The sequence below is a fragment of the Erigeron canadensis genome, chromosome 1 (assembly GCF_010389155.1).
Source record: "Erigeron canadensis isolate Cc75 chromosome 1, C_canadensis_v1, whole genome shotgun sequence".
NCBI lineage: Eukaryota > Viridiplantae > Streptophyta > Magnoliopsida > Asterales > Asteraceae > Erigeron > Erigeron canadensis.
The window spans coordinates 58,251,590-58,278,129 of NC_057761.1; the positions used below are offsets into that span (position 1 = coordinate 58,251,590).

Sequence of the window (26,540 nt, forward strand, 5' to 3'; positions counted from 1 at the left end):
ATGTTCCATTGGTTTTAAAGAAAATAAAAAATAAACAAGAAGCTAAAAAATAATAAAGACAAGTTTCTCAAAGAAAATAAAAAATGATATCCTTCGCTATAAATACAATGGTTATCGTTCAACTCTATCACACAAAACCGAGAGTGAGAGAACCCATTTAGTTAAGGATCGAGCAAAGAAATTAAAATTAAAACATAATGTTGAAGCCTCAAATCAACAACTACTCTCACTCTCACCAAAACCTACTTCCACTCCATAAACCTTTCGTTGGCGGTGATGCCACCGGCCATTCCTCCTCCACCGCCTACTCCCCCACCATTCTCCGCCAGCCGACATCCACCAAGAAATCCAATTCCCGATCATCCACTTCAGCTGCTGGTGGCAGCATTATTAAAGCCATATCAATTCCAGCATTCCTTAGCAAGGCCACCACTGTGAAGGGTGTCATCACCATCCAACCAACCATTAGTTCCGCCCTCGAAGGTGTAGGCGTTGGTGGCGCCGTTGATGTCGTCTCCGACCTTCTTGGACGGTCCATCATGCTGGAGCTTGTTTCAAATGACCTTGATTGTAAGTACTACTATATACTACTCATCCCCGCGCGCCTCCCAATTTTATTAAATGTTCTAGGTTGACTTTCAATTTTACTTTTTCAACTTTGACCGCAGAAGGAAGACTAAATGAAAATTATATTGTACGTACTACGTAGTGATCGACAACGCGTATATGATTAGTTATTATTAGCTGGCAAATCGTGTCTTAACAGGTTCGGTGCGCACAAAATTCTCAGCTTTCAAGCATGAAAATGACTCATTTAACACTTGTCTTTGATGGTTTGAGTTTGACAGTTATTCGTTTTATGTATCAAAAAAGTTAAATGTTGAAATTTAAAATATTAAAAACAATTATTTTTAAAAATAGAAAAAGTTTCATAGTACATTTTTTACTTAACAGGTACTTTAACAGGTCTTAACAGGTACCCAATGAGTTATAACACGTAATTACTTAGTATACTAATAGCTTAACAATATACAATTGTGTAAAATTAAAAGCAAATTAATTGGTTTCATGTGTTCCTTATATGTATATATAGCAAAAGGAAATCTAAAGACGGTGAAGGCATATGCAAGATACGTTGCATTGGATTTCAACATTAATGTATACACATACAAATGCGACTTCGACGTCCCTGAAGATTTTGGGGAGATAGGGGCTGTGTTGGTTGAGAATGAGTACAGTAAGAAGATGTTCTTCAAGACTATTGTGCTTAACAATGATGTCACCTTCACTTGTGACTCTTGGGTTCATTCCAAGTTTGATAACCCGGAGAAAAGAATCTTCTTTACCAACAAGGTCAATCTATATCCATCTATCTATCCCTAAATTATTTTCTACGTATATCTATTGAAATGCCATTCACTAGCTAAATTCTGGTTAGTATTTTCTTTTTTATAGTCTTACCTTCCGTCGGAAACACCAAAGGCACTCTTGCAATTGAGAGCGAAAGATCTAGAATCTCTTCGAGGTAACGGCCAAGGAGAGCGTAAATCTTTTGAGAGGATTTACGATTATGACGTGTACAATGATCTTGGAGCTCCTGATCTGAGCGTCAGTTTGGCACGGCCGGTGCTCGGTGGTGAGCAACATCCTTATCCTAGACGCTGTCGCACTGGTCGCAAAATGTCCTCTAAAGGTACAACCTATACTATACACGTACTACTCTCGATCACCCACTATATGTAACCGAGAGATGTAATAATGTTTTGTACGTGATAAGGATCGACTAACTGAACAAAACGTACAGATCCATTGACGGAAACAAGAACTCTGCTCCCGTTTTATGTACCAAGGGATGAAGATTTTTCTGAGATAAAAGAGGTAGAATTTGGAGCGAGGGCTTTGTACTCGGTGCTACATGGAGTTGTACCAATTCTAGACTCGATTACCACTGACAAGGACAAGGGATTTCCGTTATTCACCAACATAGACTTGCTTTACAACGAAGGTGTTAACGTTCCCGCCCCTGACAAAAATCTTCTTACTGTTTTACCTAGACTTGTGAAAGGAGCTTCTGATACGGCAAATACTGTTATCAAGTTTGAGACCCCTGAAACCATGGATAGTAAGGATTCATATTTTTGCACCTTTAATTATGTTATTATGTTTATTTTGTTAAATTAAATCAAGTTTTTTTTTTGGGTAAAAGAGATTACAGGTGGTTAGATGGTTGTTAAATCAAGGTTTTTTTTGTATGTTAATGGTAACTTATTATTTACCCCAGGGGACACGTTCTCATGGTTTCGTGATGAGGAATTTTGTCGACAAATGCTTGCTGGTCTCAATCCATATAGCATACAGCTAGTGACGGTATGTTTATTTAAGAAACTAACTTTATGGTAGGTAAAATATAATCACCTCTGTCCCAATTTATAAAAGCTATTTTGACTTTTGAAGTCAATTTTTTTTAACGTTGACTTAAATCTTTTTGTTTGTATTATCCAATAGTTAACCCAAAATATATGAGTAGAATGAGTTTTAAATTTATTTTAATTGGTTTATTTTTTATTAAATTTTATATAATACAAACAGAAAATATTTAAAGTCAAATATGAAAAATAGAGACTTTAGAACTACAAGCAGACATCAAAATTATAACCATACAAATTTTCGGTTTCTTGATCTTGTAAGATACAACATATAAGAAAATAAAAACATGCATTTGTCCAGGAATGGCCATTGATGAGTAAGTTGGATCCTGAAGTTTACGGACCAGCTGAATCTGCAATCACCAAGGAAATTGTTGAGGAAGAGATTAGAGGATTCATGACTCTGGAGGAGGTACGTATTGTTCAAAAATCCGACTCATTATTGTATATGTGAGATGCTCATGTCTTTAGATATGATATATCAAGATAGACATACAGTGACGTTTAATTAATTATGAAAATTAACTATGTACTTTGCAGGCTTTGGCACAAAAGAAGTTGTTCATGCTGGATTACCATGATTTGTTGTTGCCGTATGTAAATAAAACCAACGAGCTAAAAGGGAGAACTCTTTACGGTTCAAGGACATTAATGTTCCTTACTCCTGCCGGCACATTGAGGCCGCTAGCCATAGAGTTGACTCGCCCACCAAGTGATGGTAAACCACAATGGAAACATGTGTACACGCCAAGTTGGGATGCTACTGGTGCTTGGCTCTGGAAGCTAGCCAAGGCTCATGTCCTTGCTCATGATTCCGGCTATCACCAGCTTGTCAGCCACTGGTTGGTTTCTTTTTTGTTTTTTGAATTTAAGGTGCTATATAAACTTTTAATAGCTATATAAACTTTTATTAAATATGAGCAAGTTAATCTATTTGGGGTCTTATAATTTTGCAGGCTAAGAACTCATTGTGTTACAGAGCCTTACATAATTGCAACCAATCGACATCTTAGCCAGATGCATCCTATTCAACGACTGCTCATCCCTCATTTCCGGTACACAATGCAAATCAATGCTTTAGCTCGACTAGCTCTCATTAACGCCGGTGGTATTATAGAGTCAACATTCTCTCCTGGAAAGTATTGTATGCAACTCTGCTCTGATGCATATGATCAATTGTGGCGTTTTGATCACGAGGCACTTCCAGCTGATTTAATCAGCAGGTAATTAACTTTATGCATACTACTACTAAAAGAGATACATTTACATTAATTGAAATTACTATACAAACATTTAATTTGTTACATGGTATTTGTAGGGGCATGGCTGTTGAAGATCCGTCTGCACCACATGGCATAAAACTAGCAATCGAAGACTATCCCTTTGCAAACGATGGTCTTCTTGTTTTTGATGCCATCAAACAATGGGCAACTTCTTACGTCAACCACTACTACCCACAAGCGAATAAAGTGGAGTCTGATGAAGAGCTTCAAGCATGGTGGGATGAAATTCGCACGGTTGGACATGGAGACAAGAAAGACGAACCGTGGTGGCCACAACTCAAAACACAAGATGATTTAATTGAAATTGTGTCCACCATCATGTGGGTGACATCTGGGCATCATTCTGCAGTTAACTTTGGTCAATACGATTTTGCTGGGTATTTCCCAAACAGGCCAACCATTTCCAGAACCAAAATGCCCGACGATGAACCAACAGAGGAAGAGTGGCAGTCATTCATAAAACGACCTGAGAACGCATTGTTAGAATGTTTCCCTTCCCAAATCCAAGCTACCCAAGTTATGTCTGTTTTAGATGTGCTGTCAAGTCACTCACCTGATGAGGAGTACATTGGTAAAAATATTGAGGCCGCGTGGGAGGCAGAGCCTGCAATAAAAGCAGCATTTGAGAAGTTCCGAAGTAGATTGAATGAGCTAGAAGGCATTATAGACTCGAGGAACGCCGATCTTAATTTGAAGAACCGAAGTGGTGCAGGGTTGGTTCCATACCAGCTTCTCAAGCCTTATTCCGGAAAGGGGGTTACCGGAATGGGTGTTCCAAACAGCATATCCATCTAGTTAGTTAATTTAATTGTTTGGCTTAATTTGGTCCAATATCATTAGTCGAATAATTGTCAAGATTTGTCTGGTAATCAATAAGGTAATCACTCCATGGTTGTGTTGTCTTTATTTTATCTGTTGGAATAAGTTCATTTTCTTTTTTAAATTGAATAATAAGATCATCTTATGTTTGTTTTATCAAGTATTCTGATCAGTATGAAATCATATACGAGTAGTATACTTATTTAAGTTTAACTCAAACCTCTTGATCAAACGCCTTTTGTATCTAAAAACATTTTTATAATTCTAATGATGAATTGAAGCTCAATATTCTCCATTACTTTTTCCAAATAACGTCCATCCACACTTATTGAGTTCATCTTGACCATGTAAGTTGTTTTTCGTTTGCTTTTTATGATCGAGGGATCAAATTCAAGTGTCGACAATTTTGTTAACAATTGATATAGAAAATATGAGATTCACATTAGACTGTAAGGCTTATACAACCTTTAATACGAGAGAGAAATAAAAGACTACATTGTGAATGATTATTATTGTTTTTATTCATAAGAAACGGGGTTACAATTTATAAGACAAAACGAAGCTAAATAAGGAAACAAATAAAGTTTAATCTTCTGCATATCTTTACTTGGAGTGTTGTCCAAGTTGATATCTTTTTATTATGGGAAATGATGATTTCTTTATATCCCTGCAATCTTCTCATTCTAACAACTTTATCCTTTTTCGATTCATATAACAAAAGCCCGACTTAATGACAATTGGTCTTTCAAAACATGTTTACCTCTATTCGCGAGCAGGCCCAATAACCATCGGCCCATAAAATCTATTTGAAATGTAAGCCCAAGAATAGGAGGTCCACCATAAGATAAGCTACCACATAGGCACATATGATATTGACTTTCAACTCATATGATATGACCCCATGACTTGGCAACTCTGGATTGGTTTTCAATACATTTAACCAACTAAGCCAGTCTATTCTCATAGACATATTCAACGATCCGACCCGGGTAGACACTAGACATTGTTAAACCATTTATAATTATTTAATTATCTCTAGATCTATAATTAAAATATTTTCGGCTAATTAACATGAACTTGAAACAAATCACGTCAGCGAATTGATAAATCAAGGAGTATTATATTGGAGGGTCGATATATAAATATATCATATATTGTCAGTACGTCTTGACCTGGTCGGTTTGGTTAAAAATGCATGCTTCAATTTAAAACGAAATTTCCCTAGCTACTAATCAAGTACGTACCGAGCGGTCGGTCCCTTTTACCTCTCACGAACATCTAACCTTACGTGCAGTGTATTCCCCCATGTGCATGTCATGATCATCATGGCTTTAAATGTCTAAACATAAGGACAATTTTGAATTGTTATTAATTACAGTTTTAAATGTATTGAAAGACATGCATGCCCACACGGCATACCCACATGCACAAATTAACAGTAATTTTTGGAGGCCTGATCGATCACAACCATATTTAATTTTAAATTGGCCCTTATCCTACAATAAAAATTTCTACAACTATATATATATATATATATATATAATTAGCTAGCCAAAATACACATGCACTAGCAGTACAGTTATATTAATTATTATGAGTACGTAGTCCATATGATTTTAACTAATTGCGTGTAATGTTAATGAATTAAAATTAAAACAACCGACTCTAATAATGTTTGGTATAGATATATAGTGGACAATAATAATTTAGTGGACATATACGTGTTTTCACGATCCTTCGCATAATTAATGTACGTGGCCGGCATGCTTGCCGTGAGTGTTTACACTAAATTGTATATATGGAAGTAGCATCGAGGAGGACGGACATGCATATTAATTAATTTTCCTATTTCTAGTTCTAGTAACTAGTGATATATAAAAGCGTATATATAAAGTTCATTTACATGTTTAGACTTAAGAGTAATAGTTCCCAAAATATAGTAGGTCTTGTCATCTACTCAATAATGCTTTGATTTGGATAACTTAGTTGAATTTGTTCGCAACTGTGGTTACACATCTACTCACACTTTTAATACATCCGGTCCGTCCAATTTTAATTGTTCACTGGTTAAGTCTTTATCTTTTGACTTTGAGTGTAAAATTTTTTGTTTGTGTTACGAGTATTAATTAGTTGATGAAAGTTATATAAATAAAAAGTATATTTAAAACTCAATTAATTCATATGTATGTTATATTAAGTGTTATATAGCATAAACAAATATGTTTACATACAAAGTTGAAAGAATAGACTCAAAATATCAAGGAGAAATTACTCAAATTAACAAAAGTAAAGGTCCATTTTACAAAATACACATGCTTTTTAAATTAAACTCTTTCATTTAAACAATATACCCGTGAGTTTTTGGTATATTTCACACGGATTCCTTCAGCAAATAAATACCCACCACCTGGCATATCCTACTAAAATATAATAATATGTTATATTAAGTGTTATATAACATAAACAAATATATTTACGTTCAAAGTTGAAAAATATACTTAATTAAAAAGTCAAATTAGGATACTTATACAGTATGGACAGATGGAGTAATTCATATTATATCGTTTTGATTTTACACCTGTTATTTACAAAGATACATAATGTAGTCACTCGTTACTTAATCCTTACCACATTTTAGCTCCGGTATATACACAAAAAAGTTACTGTAGATAGTTTATGGTTTTTTAAAATTTTCGGTATTTTATTTTACTTTGTAAATAATTTGTCTCCTAGATTTCATATTGTTTGTTATCTTTACCATTAATTTTTGTGTGAACTTGATTTTTTTTTTCTTTCATTTTTTTTCATATCTTATATCTATCTTAATTAGTATGAAACGTATGTGAACGGCATATGCTCAATATATTCATGATAAGACCAAAACATTTTTGCTTATCAAATACTTTAAGGTTTTCTAGCTAGATCGCCGGTATATAATAAGTTCAAAGTGGTATACCCCATTTACTATCCTTAATTTGGTCTCTTCTCTAAAAACAAATCCCATATAGTACCATAATTTTCACATGCATGCAACAATTATTGGTACGAGACTTTTATTATCATAAATAAAAGGTTAAGAAAATTTTGCTATGTTTTAAACGGGGAAAAAAAACTCTTGGCTCAAAACGTACTATAAAAAGAAACAAGATGTTGTTGTTGAGAACACACATAATACCATTCAGCTAGTCTCATCAACTAGTCAATATTCTACCACGTACCACTCTGTGTACACCGTTTACCTTTAATTTCTTCGAACCACCTTGACTTCATTACCATTTCCTGCCAACCGTACGTACGTTATCTACTAAAAAAAAGCCGGCCACAACAATGAAAGGCGTCATCATAGTTCAACCAACTGTTAGTGGTGCACTTACCAGTGTGACCGTGGATCTTGTTGGAACTGTGGTTGATAGTGTTTCTGGTTTTTTTGGAAAATCCTTCTTGTTGGAGCTTGTAGCTGTCGATCTTGATTGTGAGTATCCACAACACGGTTTTTCAGTTTCTTGATCAAATACTAGTTATTTAATTACCTAGACACGATTGGTAATATATTGTACGTGTATATATTTTTTAGACTTATAAGTACTAGCTAGGGCCGGATTCGGGCATATGCAACACGCGCAAACGAGCAGGGCCCAATGTTTTATAAGGGCCCAAAATTTTTGGTGGTTCAACCGCGTATATGAATAAACAGAAAAAATATTAGTTATATTTGGCCTATTGGTAATGTTTTTTTTTTTCCCATCAATTCTTCAACACATACGTTCAAACCTAGCATAACTAACGTGATTATTGCATAGTTTTTTTCTTTTGTTTTTAATAAACTGGTGGTTATTAATAATCGTATTACCTTTTTTATTTGTCATTATTATTCTTACTTTATTTTTAGTTTATCATTATTAAGAAATGATTTTCTTATCACTTTAAATAAACAAAAATAATATCAACAACATCATGGCTTACGTTTTAGATATTGTTAAAATATGGAGCCTAGGGCCTTTAAAATCCATTAAGTACGTAGAAATTCAAGTAATCATAATAAATTTTGTATTTATAATTAAGTATGGAAAAATTTAAGTAATCATAACAATTTTCGTACTTGAATGTATATCTTGACAAAAAAGTACTCGTAGTTCACACCTAGAAGTGTAATATAAAAACTTAAATATTGTTAAAGTCAATTTAATTATAAAACCAGCAATTGTAAATTATTAACATTTAACCCAAGAGGGGGCCGGCCAACATGAAGATATTGGGTGTTACAAATTAATATACGTGCTTTTAATTAAGTGGATACGCGCGTTTGATATCTATTGATGTCGTTTATGAAGTTCTACATAGTTTTCAAGTGTGAATAAATTGATATTTTTCAACGCACTTTTTTAAAGAAGTAATTAATAAGTGTGAATAGATAAAAAGGTAAAAAAATTAAATTGTTATAATGTAAATTTTAACAACATATATATATAGATGAGATGTTCGGTTATGCAGACTAAAGGTGTTCAATTTATTTATACATGAAGCTTAGGGAGTTAAAATAAATTGAACTAGTTATTTGCAAGTTGCAACACATGATCAATAATATATATGTCGTCGATTAAACCAACTTAATTTTTACAATATATGTTGTTTTGTATTATAGTGAAAAGTTATGTTGAGAACCCTTTGTTTTGTGAGAATCTTTGAGAACTTTTCAAATTAAGCCCAACCGATGATTATTCTTTACATGAAAATTGTTTTTTGATTATTTTCTTAATAACTTATGTGTAATTTTGAAGTTTATAATTGTGTGGAGGCATGAATTATCACTCGTTATACAATTATGTGGAGATTTGGATTCTTGATCACATGTGCACGAATATTGCTATGATTACATGTGATCGACTTGTATACATGTGATCATAGCAATATTCGTGCACATGTGATCAAGAATCCAAATCTCCACATAATTGTATAACGGATGATAATTCATGCTCCATACAGTTATAAACTTCAAAATTACACATAAGTTATTCAGAAAACAATAAAAAAACAATTTTCGTGTAAAGAACAATGATCGATTGAGCTTGATTTGAAAAGTTCTCAAAGGTTCTTGAAAAAAAAAGTTTCTCAAAATAACTTTTAGTCTTGTATTATATATATATATATATCATTTTTAATTTTCTCCACTATTATTTAATTAATGAAGCGTCAGGCAAAGAAAAGGAGACTGTGAAGGCGTATGCAAGTTCTGAAGGGTTAGTTGATGATGATGATGGGAATAAGGTGAACAAGTACTCATTTGAATTTGAGGTTCCTGATGAATTTGGAAAAATAGGTGCGATTTTGGTAGAGAATGAGCTTCACAAAGAGGTGTACATCAAGAATATTGTTCTTGGTGACGGCGATGTCACTTTTACTTGTGAATCTTGGGTCCATTCCAAGTTTGACAACCCTGATAAAAGAATCTTTTTTAGCAACAAGGTTCGTTAATTACTTTAATTATATGTGCATGTGCATGTGCATGTGCATGTCTTCTGATTTCATATATTTATTTTGTTGGTTGTTTAATTTGCATGAAACAGTCTTATCTGCCATCAGAAACACCACAGGGGCTGAAATCGCTTAGACAAAAAGATCTCGAGTCTCTTAGAGGAAATGGTGAAGGAGAGCGCAAATCATATGAGAGGATTTACGATTACGACACATATAATGATATTGGTGATCCAGACGCTAACTCGGATCTGGCTCGGCCAGTGCTTGGTGGAAAGAAACATCCTTACCCTAGGCGTTGCCGAACTGGTCGCAAAATGTCCTCCACTGGTACGATCGCCTCTTTTTTGTATATCATTCATTTCATTTCCAAGTTCGTTATTAATTTACCCTCTTTTTTTTTTCTTCCAAAGCTATGTATTTTCGATCGGTTTCTACATGGTTGTGTTCTTTTTATATTTACTCACATAAATATTAGGGGTGTAAAAAATGAACCAGAATACCGTTCCGCACCGCATGATCCAAAACCCAAAAACCGAAAACCAAAAAAACCAAAAACCGAAAACCAAAAAAACCAAAAACCAAAAACCAAAAAACCAACGTATAACAGTTCGGTTACGGTTTTTAATATTCACTACCCGTGGTTAACCGAACCAAATGTTGATATATGCCTACATATAACCATATATATGTATATTTACACGTTAGCACAACTATATGCAAACCGAAAAATATGTTTGAATTCAAGGCCTTTTGACCCTTGATTAATCAACTAGTACGTTTTTTCCACTTTTTTATAACATCCACATCCGGAATGTGTCTACAACAATACATCAAGTTTGGAAATCATGGACTATATATATATGTCCACGAGCACCTGCAAAGTCCGGGTACTCAAACCCAGACCATAGCAAGCTATTAGCTTAATTAGGTGTGGAAAACCGGGTGTATGCATAATCTAGGTTTTGGGTAATCAAGTATATATATGGTTGCAAACACAGTCCAGGTTTGAGAAATCTAGACATGACTGGTTCTATCAAATAGTTCTGATGATTTCTCCCCCATATTTGTTTAATTAAAATAAAAAAACCCCCCACCTCTCTATCAAAATAGATATTATGATTGCTAACATTTATACATTCTAATGATAATATAAAATTTACATATGTTATTTTTGCGACGATTAAATGAGGTTTGGTGATTTTTTATAGAACCTTGGACGGAGTCAAGAACTACTCTCCCTTTCTATGTGCCAAGAGATGAAGATTTCTCTGAGATAAAGCAGGTATCATTCGGAGCGAGGACATTGTACTCTGTATTGCATGGAGTTTTACCAATGCTAGACTCGGCGTTGAAGGATAAGGACAAAGGGTTCTCAGTATTCAGAGATATCGAGTCACTTTATGTAGAAGGGGTTGATATTGATCCGCCTTCTAGCAATGGGTTTCTAAGCGTATTACCAAGATTTATCAAAACTGTTACAAGTACTACGAAAACTGTATTGCAGTTCGAGACTCCTCGAATCAAAGACAGTAAGCAAAACAACCCACTTGTGCAACTACGCTTGATATTATTTTTCTTAAAAAAGCTTAATGTGGTATTTGATGTTTGTAAATACAGGGGACTCTTTTTCTTGGTTTCGTGATGAAGAATTTTGTCGACAAACACTTGCTGGTGTTAATCCATATAGCATTCAGTTGGTCACGGTGTGTAGTTAATAAAGAAACTTCAGTTCTTGCATTAAAACTTAAAATCTTAAATTATGAAGCCAGTAGTACTAATTATCTTTCTAACAAGTTGAAAACAGTTAAGCTTAATGAGTACTACTTAGTTAAGTATAGTACAATGTTCTTTTACAAATGAATTATTATTGCATCATCTAGCTAATCCTATGGTGTCTATATATTTAGCAATGGCCGTTGAAAAGCAAACTAGACCCTGAAGTTTACGGACCAGCTGAATCAGCAATTACCAAAGAAATTGTAGAGCAAGAGATAAGAGGTTTCATGACTCTTGAGGAGGTAATCAAAAGTTATCTTTCACTCCTTGTTTCTTACTGTAAGAAAAATAATAATAAAAAGTTTCTTTTAACCATGTTTGCGGTTGCAGGCGTTGGAACAAAAGAAACTATTCATGTTGGATTACCATGATCTATTATTACCATATGTTAATAAAGTAAGAGAGATTGAAGGGACACCCCTTTATGGTTCAAGGACATTGATGTTCCTCACACCTACAGGAACATTGAGACCATTAGCCATTGAGTTGACTCGTCCACCAAACGATGTGAAACCACAATGGAAGCACGTGTACGTCCCATGTTGGGATGCCACAGGCGCCTGGCTCTGGAAGCTAGCCAAGGCTCATGTCCTGGCTCATGATTCTGGCTATCACCAGCTTGTCAGCCACTGGTTGGTTACTTGTTTTTCCTGCTTCATATTCATGACCCTCTGATTTACACCATTGAAACCTCAAATGTAGTGGAGTATTCCTACTTATTCAACTATATGGTTCTCAATTTTGCAGGCTAAGAACTCACTGTGTCACTGAGCCTTACATTATTGCTACCAACCGTCATCTTAGCAAAATGCACCCTATTCAGAGATTATTGTGTCCTCATCTTCGATACACAATGGAGATTAACGGTCTAGCCCGGCTGGCCCTCATTAACGCGGGTGGTATTATTGAGACAGCTTTCTCTCCTGGAAAGTATTCAATGCAACTTTCCTCGGATGCATATGATCAACAATGGCGCTTTGATCATGAGGCCCTTCCATCTGACCTGATTAGCAGGTATGTTTTCTAGCATATATATGTGGAACCAACTTTAAAAAGAAGTAGACTGCCCATCTCATTCTTAGATAGGCACAATTCTAACATACATAATCAACAGGGGAATGGCTGTTGAAGATGAAAATGCACCACATGGTGTAAAACTAACTATTGAGGACTACCCATTTGCCAATGATGGTTTACTTCTTTGGGATGCCATCAAACAATGGTCTACATCATATGTCAACCACTACTACTCACAACCAAACCTTGTAGAATCTGATGAAGAACTTCAAGCATGGTGGACCGAAATTCGAACTGTTGGGCATGGAGACAAGAAGGATGAACCATGGTGGCCGCAACTCAAAACGCAGCAAGATTTGATTGGAGTCGTCTCAACTATCATGTGGGTTTGTTCTGGCCATCATTCAGCAGTCAACTTCGGCCAATATGATTTTGCTGGATTTTTTCCCAACATGCCTACCATTGCAAGAACTAAAATGCCTGACGAAGATCCAACTGATGAAGAATGGCAAGAATTCATAAAGAAACCCGAGGATGTGTTATTGAATTGCTTCCCTACTCAGGTTCAAGCTACAAAGGTGATGTCAATTTTGGATGTTTTATCAAGTCATTCACTTGATGAAGAGTACATTGGTGCCAATATGGAGGCGGCATGGGAGGCAGAACCAGCTATAAAATTTGCATTTGAAGAGTTCAGCGGAAAACTCAAGGAGCTTGAAGGTATCATAGATTCAAGGAACCAAGATCCAAATTTGAGGAATAGAACTGGTGCAGGGCTGGTGTACTATCAACTTCTCAAACCATTTTCTGGACCAGGGGTGACTGGTAAAGGTGTTCCATATAGCATCTCCATCTAATTAGTTTAATTCGAGTTTAATATAAAACAATCCCTAATTAAGTACTAGTAATATATGAAGAATGTAATCAATCAACTCTTATTTATCGGATGTTTGTTTAAGTACTCTACTAATAATTGTAGACTTTGATGTTTGTTATTAAGATTAAAACTTCATACTCTGTGGTTATGTAGCCAAATAAAACAGAGGATTCATTCATTAATTATTGATAATTTTTAATGGTAAAATGCAACATGATTTCCATCTCTTATTAAAAGAGAAGTTACAAAGAAAATAATAGTTCTCCATATGGTTAGATAATAGTCTATCTTTTCACTTTCTAGCCACGAATTCGTAAGAAATTAGTGAACCAAGTGGATGAAAACTTTGGGTATCGTCTCAACTCGTTGCCATAATCTACAAAATGTAGCCCAAATCGAACCGCATAGCCACGATCCCAGTTGAAGTTATCCAATAATGACCACGCAAAGTAACCTTTCACATTAACCCCTGCACTACATTCATCAAAAACTTTCGTGTCATTTCAAATTTTAAACAAGATTAATACTACATCATTAAGATTATTTCACCATTTTTTTTTCTTCTAAAATTGAGGTTGTAAAAGAGTATACATACTTGATAGCCTGAAGAAGTTTTTGGAGATGACCAACATAGTACTGAACCCTGAAATCATCTTGGAGGACCTGTCGAAGAGATAACGAGGAATTGTTTGGTTCATCCACACCTGCAGAGATATTAAAAAAACGGGCAAATTAAACTGAATTTTTTTTTTTGTAGTCAGCTATGGTTTTTGATTTATAGTTACTAGTTAAAAACATACCATTTTCAGTAATGTAAATTGTGGGATTGTTGTAATTGTTCTTTATGTAGACTAGGAGATCATGCAACCCTTGTGGGTATGCCCGAAGCCAATCTGATCCTCCCTGTATACGAAGTCGGGTTTTCTACTCATTGTCATTAATTTTTCGTTTAGAAATCAATAAACATCGTAAATGTAATTTTCTTTACCTTTGAACCAATTGGAACTCCATTTCTCTCATCTATTAAACCAAAAAAGTTTCATAAAATGGTAAGGCATATGAAGACTTAAGATTATAATCTATACAAGCATCCTGTAATTGATACTTACTCGATAATTGAGCTTGAGCATCAGAAGATCGAGTCATATTATCTGTGACGGCCTCAGAAACATGTTGCACGTAATTTGCAGTGTAGTAGTTCAACCCGAGAAAATCCAACGAGTTCCTCAAAGTGTACGATTCTTCAGTTGTGAATCGAGGTAATCTATCTGCGACATTGCTTCGCATATCCTCTGGGTAATCTCCAAATATCAATGGGCTCATAAACCTAAAATGAATATGCAATTCAAGACCCCTTAATTTACAACATTGCTAATTATTAAAAGCGTTATAAAATGCAGTCAAAAGAATGGGCACACATATATATACCATCCAAAATCAAAATCAAGAGCACGAACTGCGGCATCCCGATGTAATTTCTCGTCGGAAAATGGTACCATCCATCGTGTCACAAGTGAGATTCCAACCTTGCCCTTTTGGGGTCCCTATAAACGTTTTTTGATATATATGTCAAATACAGATTAGGCACATACATATTTAGTACCAGACAGTCCATAGTGACAGTATTGATGTCACAGAAAGTTTAATAGTAAAGATTGGAACCTTATAAATATCATGATACAACTTAACAGCAGCAGCATGAGCAAGAAGCATATTATGGGTGACGATATAAGGCTCGATTCCTGAATCACCGGTGCTGCAATTACCCACGAAGTAAGAACATCGGCCCGGGGCATAATTTCCTTTTTCATAACCTCCAACACTGTAGCTCCATGGCTCGTTCAGGGTAATCCAATATTTAACGCGATCACCAAATCTTCTAAAACACAGCTCAGCAAAATCACGAAAATCATCGCTGCATGTACATCAATTTTAGACTCAAATCTTATTACTTGTAATGTAGGGTATGGATATACAGGTCCTATGTGCATAGACTTTTATAGTTTAAAACCTAGGATTTTATTGTTAAAAAATAAATAAAGTTGTGCAGGATAAATCCCGGCCCGCTTTTAATGGTTCGAAAAAGCTACACCGCGATGGGCCAGACTGTTTTATGCTTCTATAACTTTTTTCTTTTTTTTTTTTATCATTTTGAGTGTTGAATAACTAGTTAAATACTTACTCCAAAACGGCCATAGCTTACTTTCACGGTCTTCATTTTTGCTTTGGGTTTAACTTGTATCAGGGCCGGGTCTGATCGCGCTTAATGACTAATTACAGGCATGTTTAATTAAGACTCTTTTTTTAGGCTTCTCAGGGCCGGGCCTGGATCCAAGATCAATATTTAGCCCATTTGTACAGGGCCATATCTGCTTTAACTGGTGTTATCGTTTGGGTAGTATAACAATTCTAGCTATCCAATTATTAGGCAAATAGATTGTGATTTGTATAAGAGGGAAATAATCCATTATGGTTGTGTTTATTACTTACACAATGCGTGAACTTAAGAAACCTCCATACTCGTCTTCTAGGGCTTGAGGAAGATCCCAGTGAAATAGAGTCACAAAGGGTTCAATATCTATCAACAACCCATAAGGTTTAACTAATTATAATACACATAGAATAAAATTAAAAAAGAAAAAAGACTGATTAGTGTAGTATGTAACCATTGGATATAAGCTCGTTTATGAGTTTATTGTAGTATGCAATCCCATGCTCATTAAGTCCACTGCTTAGCCTTCCAACTGCAACATTATTATTGCAAGCCAAATTATCAAGAAGATATTAAAACTATAATAAAAGAGAAAAGAAAATGAAACACGATTTCATTTTACGTACGTGGTATAACTCGAGACCATGAGATTGAGAAACGGTATGCATCCATTCCCATTTGCCTTAACATCTTCACATCCTCCTTTAAATTGACCAACCATAATTAATTAGCAACTACAAATATAATAACACATTTTCATCCAGGATATGTGTTTACGACATTAATTAACCTTGTATCGATGATAACTATCTGTCGCCGTAGCTGCATTACTATGATCCGCGATCTTGTCTGAAATCACAAAAATATTAAAGTGTCTACTTTAAATTGCACAAGTAAAATAATATATATGCTATAGTAAGAAAAAGGAAAGACAAACTCAATGATACGAGTATATAAAAACGTACCGGGATGTTTTTTGGTGAAAGTATCCCATATACTTGGAGCTCTACCATCGTCATTTGCCCCACCCTCGTTCTGTATATAGCATAACATCGGCAATTAGTTGTACATACTATAAGATACTTATATTATCCTTAAATATGGTAATTAAGTTTAATCATAGCCCTATAATGAATAGATATAATAACCTGAAAGGAAGAAGAAGCAGAGCCAAAAGTAAAATCGTCAGGGAAACTAGACCGGTTTATGGTGGCTAAATAATAGTTGGGAGGTAAACCAGCATTAGTAACTGCTTCCAAACCTTTGATCAATGTTAAAAATGCATAAATCAGTGTTGTTGTGAACCTTAATATCACAACACTACTACCTTCTAAATGCATGCTTAATTACTTTTTTTAGGATGTCAAATCTCCTTAAATTAGCAATTATATAACGTTTTTATAGTCCGCGAAAAACAAAGTTCCTCGTATTTATAGAACGTAGTCATGTTTCCTAGAAGATAAATAGTAAATTCCAAAAACCATAACTAGGATAAATAAAAATATTTGACAAAAGAAACAAATACGAGTATTAATTTATTGACAAATTTCAAAAAAATAAGGATTTAAATTAATGTGTAACTACTGTTTATCATAAAAATAAAATCTGGGTAAAATTCTATCCACATGTTTTTTGTTTTTTTTTTCTATCCACAGATCGAATAGAAAGTCTAAACTATTTAGATAAACATTTATCACAATAAAGTTTCACCTCACCATGATACATGTTTTATTTTTTTTATAAAAAAAGTTGTTTATTGTCATATTGAAAAAAGAACTCTTGCTCTAATAACTTCTTTATATGAATACTGAAAATAGCTTGTTTTCCTTTTATTTTGTAAAAATCTACCGAGCTTTACAAAGTTAACTTTTTTTAATAATTAATTATATACATTTACAAAAACTGTGACAAGTAACATAATATCAAGCCTATTTTCTTTTAAATATACCAGTACTAAGGTTTTACTAAGATTGTGTTTATAATTTTGTATTTTCGAGTTTAACTTCTAAACATACTGTATATTCTACAGGTTCCAAGTTGTTTTTTCAAAATAAATGTGACTGAGAAAGACGCTCGGAAACGTGGATTACTTTAATGTGATCAATGAAACGCATGTTCTATCTAATTTACTTATTTAAATTTTAAATGCATGCTCAACCTACTTCAGCTCTCTTTCGCATGTGTGTAGTCACATATATACTTCAAATGTTTTTTAGGACTCTACTATACATGTTTTTGCAGAGCAGCAGAGGTATAATAACACACTCTAGTGATAAGCCGAATTCAGATTCGAACCTCATTATATAACCTATTGGTGGTAATGACGGTGTCGAGTATTTTAGAAAATAAGAGATTACGATTTAAATTAGTAAGATAAAAGTTTAACGTATCAATTTTGATCATTTTGTATTAGTCTTACCTAAAAAGGTAGTTCATTAAAGACAAATGGGTAACTTCCGATGTCCTATTTTTCTTAACTATTTCCAAAAAGGTATATATAATCGCGCAATGCGCGCAGTGGTGGTGGCGACGACAACAGTTTGGTGGTGGCGGAGACTTGTGACGATGGCAGCAATTATTGATGGTGGCAGAGACAGAGCCATGAATTTTTATGCGATGAGACAATTTTAAAAATTGTTTGTTATATTTAGAAGAGTCGTATCCGAGAATGTAAAGAAAAAAAATGGACCATAGCTTGAGAATAAAAAATGAACCATCAAATAAACTTATTGCTCACACCGGGTGTAACACTCATATTTAAAAATATCAGTATTATAATAAATAAAGACTACATGTGTCGGACAATGTCTTATTAAATGAAAACGTATTCAATCATAATGTACGAAACCCAAAATATATACCTTTTAGGAAATAATAATTAGCTTGTAAAAATATCTTTTCTACCTAACTGTTATGATTATGATTATTAGTTGTTTATTATATATAATAATTTGAAAGAAAATATTTTTTCACAAATAACTATACTATTAAATGTATTACATAGTTACATATAAATAGAGAAAACTTTTTTTTAAACCTTTCTTCATTCTTTTAAATAAAAATCAAAACAACTCAAGTTTTTTTTCTTTTAATGAAAAGATCTATTTCAAAATTAATGTTTAGATGACCAATAACTTCCAAAGAATAAGCTTATGATAATGTAGGTAACATTTGTATTTATTTCCGGCTTATTTTTTCTTACTTTTAGAAAATAATTACAAATGGCATTTAAATTATGAAAAATTACATTGTACTAAAATTGAAGTGGGGGCAGGTGACCCCACTGCCCCCGTCCTTGGATGGTAGTGACTGTGTCGAGTGGTGTACGTAGGTTGATGTAAATGTAATTGATATAAATGTGGTGATGGATTTATTTTAAAAGATAAATATTTAATGTGTAAATTCGTAAGATAAGAGTATATGATGTAAGTTAATTTATTGGAAACAAATTGGTTAAAACTTTATAAGTCTTTTTGATAATAATAAAAAAGTTTATTAAGGAAAATTGGGTTGTTTTTTATGTTTTATTTTCTTAACCACTTTTAAAAGGGAAACAAGTTATAATTTCTATAAGTTGGTATAAATTTAGAAAAGAGTTAGAAAATGGTCGTGAGAGACGTTATTTTTATATATAATAAAAGAAAATTGTCTTACAAAACTATTTTTAGAAAACAACATTATGTTTATATTTTTTCCAAAAAAATTTATTTTATTTATGATGTCATATTTAATATTGAATATTTTTAAAGATAAATTGTTCATTAAATACTTATTTTAAATTTTTATTTTTATTTTAAAAATTTTTTATGTTTTGTTAATGCAATAGGTACCCATATATCTATAATCCCTTATAAAATATATTGGACTCCCTATTTTAGAAATTCAACAATCTATTCAATATCCTCATATTGCCCCTAATTCACACGTTACCTCTAATTCTATATCTCTAAACACAATCAGACAAACATTTTACCAAGATCTAACACAGTCACTTCTTTCTCTCCTTTCTATTTACACACACGCATATCGATTCCCCCACTGTTTTGTATTATTATCACCGTTTAACCATCGCAACGCGCGAACACCAACCCTCGTATATATAAATTATGTTAGTCAATTTAATATCTCCAAACCAAGTTATAATACGTCAATAACAAAAATTACATATATTTTTTTTATAATTTTTTTGCTTTTAATAGTACAGTAGTAAAATGAAACTCTAATTGAATTTTAGTACAAAATTTTGAAAAGTTTAGAGCTAAGCAAAGTGAGTTATGAAAAAAAAAATATATGTAAACCGAATAATTGCATTACTAAATACCAATCAATTTGAAATATATAAAAATGTAAAAAGATATTAATTATTTAATTATTTAAAGAATATCAATTAATTCTAAAAGAATATTCAAAATAATTTTAATTAATATCTTTGTAAATATTTAGATGATGAGTTAATATATGTGGGTAAAAATTTATTAATTATTTAGGTGGACCTTAAAAGATATTAATATTTAATGTTTGAAATAAGTAACTTGTATTATTGTGCTATAGAGTTGTATCATGTATATGCATTAAGAAGTTGTACCAAAAGCTTTAAAAAGAGTAAAAAAAGGGTTGGTTTTTAGTATAGATACTAAAGTGATCCCCAGTTACCATATACACATATCGATTCACCCTTTGTAGTTTGTAATGTACTAATGCTAAATATGTTAAGCGACAAATATATCAAAATATATAAAAATTTTGCTAAATACTCCAAAAGATGTCTTACTTCGAAATCCTTGATTAAAATTTTTGAAAGTAGTCATGAAAATAATCGGAAATATTAATGTGGATACCTTGGTTACTTTAATACATAAAAATATTGTAAAGGATTTATTTTTCAAAAACCGCTACTTTTAACATACATTCTACTTTCTAACAATGTGCTCTATGTCAAAGTGTCAAACACCGTTATTATGGGCTGGGCCATAAAAGGTACTATAGATTGGTCCACACATACGAGCTAATTTACCAATAAGGGCCTTATGCCACTACTGTGGACCACAGTTGAGCACGAAATTTCAACAACACAAACACCAACCATTTTACCACCTAATGAATTAACATCCCTCACAATTAACAAATAATTGAAACTATTCTGGCTTGTCCTTAATTTCTTATATAATAATAATAGTCATAACCCATCTTGACTTTTTGATATAGAAAAAATTACTAATTGATTTGCTTTCTATAAACTAAAGGAAATCATGCCTTAATCATGTCTTCAGATCTAAGTGATATTATTCTATATTTTCTGGGCTATTATAAAATACTTTTGCTAGAAACATGTCGCGGGTTCAAATCCATTTCCAACCCTCATACTCAAAAATCAAAATCATGTACCCATTGCCTAGTAGAAGCATATATTTTGTTAACAAGTTTTTTATAAAAAAATCCTTCTAACCATAAGACTTCTTATGAAAGATCATACATACAGATAACGATATGCCATTTGAAAGGAATATCAACATGAACACCCAAAAGCATACAAAAACAAACACATTTGCTACTGATACGATGCAACAAACACGGTTACCCTCTAGCTAGTTTAATCAAACCGAAAACAAAATGGACTAGACAGAAAATTAGGCCTCAAATGATATATGTGGGTACACATTTGTCACATTCCTTACTTGCATTCGACACCAACTTCAGCTGCACGATGGGGTTTGTTTTTCCTTCTGCTCCCAATTTGACGAAAACCATTTGATCTTCGGGTTCCATTTGGGCTTTCTTTTTTTACTAGATTATTATCCTTTTCTTTCGCCTCTTTGTTCCTTTTCCTCTTCTTCTCATTCAAATCAGAAATCGAGTTGTCATCACCATCATCATCAGCAGCATCTTCTTGTTCTTCAATCTTTTCGACATCTTCATCGTCTATAAATGGTTTTTGATGTCTACTCTTTCGTTTCTGAGCCAGAGTTTTTTCGTCTTCACCACCAGTTGCAGGATCATCATTTTTGTGTGTTAAAGTAGCCCTTTTCCCTTTTGCTTTAGCTTTACCCATGCTTCCACCAATCAAGAAACTTATCAAACCAGTAACCAAATCTGCCAAAATAATCATAAAAAAATAGATACTTTAATTCCCTGGTATTAATAAAAATACACTCTAAAGGCAACAATATGTCTATATTCAAAAAAAATAAAATCATGGGTATTAGGTCCTTTTTTAATAAACAAAACAACCAATTGGTGAGCCTAAAGCACTACGTACATCTGAGTCAAAAATACTCGCCCTACAAATAACATAACAGGAAAAACCAACTCTATTTAACCAAGAAATATGATTTAAGGTTGAAACTTTTATGATTTTTCAAATAAAATAAAAATGTAGTACTAAATGTCCTATCTAAAATTAAGTAATCCAAGAGCAAATAACAATGATCAGCCTGAAGCTTATGAGAAACGAAGATCTATATATAAAAGATTAAAGAGACATAGATTGACTGCGAGGCTAGATCCAAGAAACCAGATTTTGACAACAGAACTTAAGTAACAAACATATATGATAAAATAAAAAATAAAAAAAATACAGGCAGATTAAGAAGAGATAAACTAACCATTTGATGTATCAGAAAAACCTCTTGTGCAGAGTCGGCCAGTTAAAACATTTTTGATGAGACGTTGTATATATTTTTAAATAAAAAAAAAAATAACAGATCAAGAAAGATGGTGATTTAGTAATAAACAGAGAAAATGGTCCCAAAAAGCAAATAAGGAAGAAGATAAAGAACAGAAAAATGGGCTTTAATTGGTTAATGTAGAATTGTAGATGGGAATGTATGTATGTATGTAGTTTGGAAAGTGAAATAGTTGTAAGTTATTAAAGTGTGTGTGTGATGAAATCTAAGTCCAAATCCAAATTCAAAGACAAGGTCTAAAGGGTAGATTTGGTAAAGAGTACTTGGGGAAAAAAAGATACTTCCTTCACCTTCTTCTTTACTTAAAAAAACTACTAATTTCTTTTCCTTCTTTTTTACTCTATCTAAATCATTTCTATAGTAATATATCATGACTATAGTCTAGTTGAAGTAATGCCTTTACATTTATTTATGCTTATATTTAAAACATTATACCAAATTTATAAAAATTTGGAAGAGATGGACACTGAAGTAAAGTAATCCAACCTTTGCTTTTCATCATACTATAAAACATTATTTTTACTATTTAAGTCAAAGCTTTACTAAATAGAAACCAAAAAGTTCTCACATTTTATGATTCGAAGAAAACGTTATTGATCAAATATCTTAGAGTGATTGTTAACAAATACTAGTAAAATATAAATACAGGGAGAATTTGGCTATATATAACAATATATTGTTTAAAAGTTAGATATGATGCTAGCCTATTTAAATTAGTTTGTCTGAACTGGAAAGTATCCGCACAATGTAACAGCAGCAATAGGTGGTGGTGACGGCAACAAGTGGTGGTAGTGGTGCGGTGACAAGTGGTGGTAGTAGTTGTGGTGATGACGTCGACGAGTAGTGTAAGTTATCGATATAAAAAATGATGATGTAGTTATCTTATGTGTTAATTATATGCATTTCAAGTAGATTTTATAGATATTTCATGTAGAGATGTTTGAAATAATGAATAAAGAAGAAGCATTTTGAGTTATCAATTTCTTAGTTGGAAAAAAAAGGAATAAATGTTTTATAATGTAACTATGTTTTTTATCCGCACGATGTGTGATCGTTAAATTGATTTTTTAATGCTTTTAAAATTTTACGTTGACAAATAAATTTATAATAAACAACATTTATATAAAAAATATATGTATAAATAATTGAATGTATTTAAAAACCAAGCTCTCTTAATAATAGAAAATATCATTATTACTTATATTCAGATTTAATTAGATTTTAAAAAAGAAAAGAGAAACGGAAACCACTATGTCTTTACTCTATACAGTCAACTTTTTAGTTTTGTACTTTTTATTTAAGGTGTGGATCATTTGCTCATAACATAAGGGATCTAGCTTACGTTGTCTTAACTTGGTCTGCGCTAGAAGTGCTCAATCATTAAACTATTAGGAGAAGTACTTTTTAGTTTTGTACTGCAACACAATAAAATCTAAATGAAAATTAACTAACAATAAAATATAATAAGAAAAAACATCCATATATCAATAAAGTTTGAATGAACAATGAACTAACAATAAAAAAATAAAATTAGAACATATACATTTGCATACCTAATGATATGTGCCGGCATTTGTAACATATATGTAGAATTTTGATTCGGGTTTTTGAAAAAATCAATTTGAATGGATGTCAATAAAAGTAATGGTTAGCTATTTTGTTGAGAGGTATTATTATTTAATCATGTTTTTGAGTTGTCTTTGAGTTTTGATTAATTTTCTTCCTGTATTAATGAACAAATCAATTTTGTGATAGTTGCTTTATGGGAAATGATAAATATGTATGGAAAATCTTTTTTCAATATGGTGGAGGATTTATGTCTTCCTATAAAATTGGATGTAATTAGTGAAATATATATAATTTATACTTTTTCATATATCTTGTACGGGAAATATTGAAGTATTATATTGGATTTATGAGATTTGAAAGATTTATTTGGATATTATTAATATAAATAAATAGAAATAAATATTGTGACAAAATTATGGAGATAACACATAGGATTTAAGCTTATGTAGCAATGTCATAACATAGCTTTGAATTGAAGAGGCTTTAGTCTGGTTAAGTACTGTTTTATATAGATACTAGGTTTTTTACCTGCACGATGTGCGGCTATTTAAATATTTGCGTGATCATTTAAAATATCGTTAATGAAATATAGAAAACTAATCTAGATGTAAAGATATGTTGATGATTGGTAGAAGTATTTTTTGCTAAATTATACATCCATATTATTCATTGGCCCTTGTATTCATTGGAGTTTAGTAATAGTTGTAGTTTATGGTTGATAAATGTACTCGAATTACTTGAAATCTACATAGTTTTAAAGTTATCTCTTACCATGATGTGTGCTATTTTGCATCCTTATAAACAATGAACATTCTTAAATGTTAAGAAACAAAATCGTTAGTGATTTATATATATAAGAAAAAAAATAAGGGAGATTGATATAAAACTCAAAAAAATATAAAATTAAACCTATGTTACACAATACAAAGTACATACCTTCTAATTTGATAAACATAAAGAAGTGGATATTTCCATAACCGATGATTCAAAGTTATTTGATCCGAAAATTATTGGAGAACTATAGTTCAAGATATATATATATATATATATATATGTTCTTACAAGACTAAATTAAACATTGTGTAGAAAAAAATTGAGAGGAAAATAAAACATATATCAATCTAAAATAACATATTTCAATCTAAAATAGATGAATTTTAATACCTATATAGTATTCAAAATAAGTATATTAGATTATTCTTTTTTTAAATATTACATAACATCTTTGAGGTAGTCTTATTTTCTAGAATATATACATGTTCATGCATTTTTTAGTTAATTATTAGTGGCAAATATTTACTTTTGAAAATCACTTATTTATTATATTGAGAAACTTTTGCCAAACAAATTTAGAAATGGATTTAAATGTGTTATTTATTTGTTTATTTTCTTTATATATATGTATATGTATATATGTATATCTATATATCTAATAAAACAATAGTTATCCTAGCTTTTTAAAATCATCCAACTCAACTTAAAATTATCTTTAGATTTTGCCACATAAGATATTTCCTATGTGTCATCTTTATGAATTTTTCCCATTTAATATATACTACATTCCTTTTTTGTTACAATATCAATAAAATAAAATCACAACATATTATGAATAAAATAATCAACTTTTAATTTATTTCCAAATAAATAATTACTAGCACCTTTTTTCCAATATATAAGTTTATTAATTACTAACATATAGAAGCGTCTATATCAATATGTGTTTTATACTAAATCAATATAACAAGTTTATTTCACAAAATTGTTGTTGCTAATTGTTTGTATGTATTCTAATATTTTGTTTGTCCACTCATTTATGCAGTGGATTTGACTATTTAGAAAATTTTTTGAATATTTGATTTTTAAATATTTTCAATTATTTTATATAATTTTTTTATCGAAACATTGCTTATTAGAGATTTTATTGATTCAATACTAAAAGTTTTGAAATATAATCTAAGAGCCGCACATCGTGCGGGAAAAAAATCCTTGTATATAAATAAAAATATAAGAGAAATATTGTAAAAAAGTGTGGAGATGGCACATAAGATTTATCCTATGTGGCAATATTTAAAGATAGTTTTAGAATTGAGGAAGACTTTAAATTGTTAAGATTCCTAATATTTTAATAATTATATAGATTAATTAATACGGATGATTTTATTTCGCTTTTAAAATTTAAACGAGGCAAATGGAGTTTAATTTATCTTGGCACCAAAATGATGACCACAATACACACAAACGCTTTAAACCTTTTCTTATTAAGAAAATTTTAGGCTTGTGGAGATTTATCATTTTCCATATTTAAACTTACAAGCCCAAATTATATGAACTTATGAAGTTGGGCTCAGATTAACCCAAAGTTCGATTGTTTTTTGTTAGAGAAAAGCTTTATCAAATGGGCCC

At 32.1% G+C, this 26,540-nt stretch overlaps 4 protein-coding genes across 4 annotated transcripts; 2 read left to right on the forward strand and 2 right to left on the reverse strand.

Moving 5' to 3' along the window:
* Nucleotides 1-197: 197 nt before the first annotated feature.
* Nucleotides 198-4,688, forward strand: LOC122606030 (lipoxygenase 2, chloroplastic-like). The gene is made up of 9 exons (XM_043779001.1): nucleotides 198-570; nucleotides 1,094-1,353; nucleotides 1,456-1,693; nucleotides 1,805-2,122; nucleotides 2,282-2,367; nucleotides 2,728-2,838; nucleotides 2,967-3,268; nucleotides 3,383-3,649; nucleotides 3,745-4,688. Exons 1-9 carry the CDS (start codon nucleotides 198-200, stop codon nucleotides 4,502-4,504), a joined length of 2,715 nt encoding a protein of 904 aa, XP_043634936.1. The 3' UTR covers nucleotides 4,505-4,688.
* Nucleotides 4,689-7,685: 2,997 nt separating this feature from the next.
* Nucleotides 7,686-13,795, forward strand: LOC122580873 (lipoxygenase 2, chloroplastic-like). The gene is made up of 9 exons (XM_043753024.1): nucleotides 7,686-8,000; nucleotides 9,717-9,991; nucleotides 10,093-10,330; nucleotides 11,212-11,532; nucleotides 11,621-11,706; nucleotides 11,911-12,021; nucleotides 12,110-12,411; nucleotides 12,527-12,793; nucleotides 12,894-13,795. The coding sequence occupies exons 1-9, from the start codon at nucleotides 7,856-7,858 to the stop codon at nucleotides 13,651-13,653; spliced, it is 2,505 nt and encodes an 834-aa protein (XP_043608959.1). The 5' UTR covers nucleotides 7,686-7,855; the 3' UTR covers nucleotides 13,654-13,795.
* Nucleotides 13,796-13,818: 23 nt separating this feature from the next.
* On the reverse strand, nucleotides 13,819-17,230 carry LOC122580881 (beta-glucosidase 12-like). Its single transcript, XM_043753034.1, has 13 exons — nucleotides 17,034-17,230; nucleotides 16,851-16,920; nucleotides 16,676-16,734; nucleotides 16,512-16,587; nucleotides 16,340-16,417; nucleotides 16,164-16,251; nucleotides 15,336-15,588; nucleotides 15,102-15,217; nucleotides 14,783-15,000; nucleotides 14,662-14,693; nucleotides 14,474-14,576; nucleotides 14,269-14,377; nucleotides 13,819-14,147 (listed from the first exon to the last, which is right to left on the reverse strand). Exons 1-13 carry the CDS (start codon nucleotides 17,223-17,225, stop codon nucleotides 13,973-13,975), a joined length of 1,569 nt encoding a protein of 522 aa, XP_043608969.1. The 5' UTR covers nucleotides 17,226-17,230; the 3' UTR covers nucleotides 13,819-13,972.
* Nucleotides 17,231-21,291: 4,061 nt separating this feature from the next.
* Nucleotides 21,292-22,728, reverse strand: LOC122584727 (DEAD-box ATP-dependent RNA helicase 18-like). Its single transcript, XM_043756778.1, has 2 exons — nucleotides 22,488-22,728; nucleotides 21,292-21,975 (listed from the first exon to the last, which is right to left on the reverse strand). Exon 2 carries the CDS (start codon nucleotides 21,932-21,934, stop codon nucleotides 21,557-21,559), a length of 378 nt encoding a protein of 125 aa, XP_043612713.1. The 5' UTR covers nucleotides 21,935-21,975; nucleotides 22,488-22,728; the 3' UTR covers nucleotides 21,292-21,556.
* Between the last annotated feature and the right edge of the window lie 3,812 nt (nucleotides 22,729-26,540).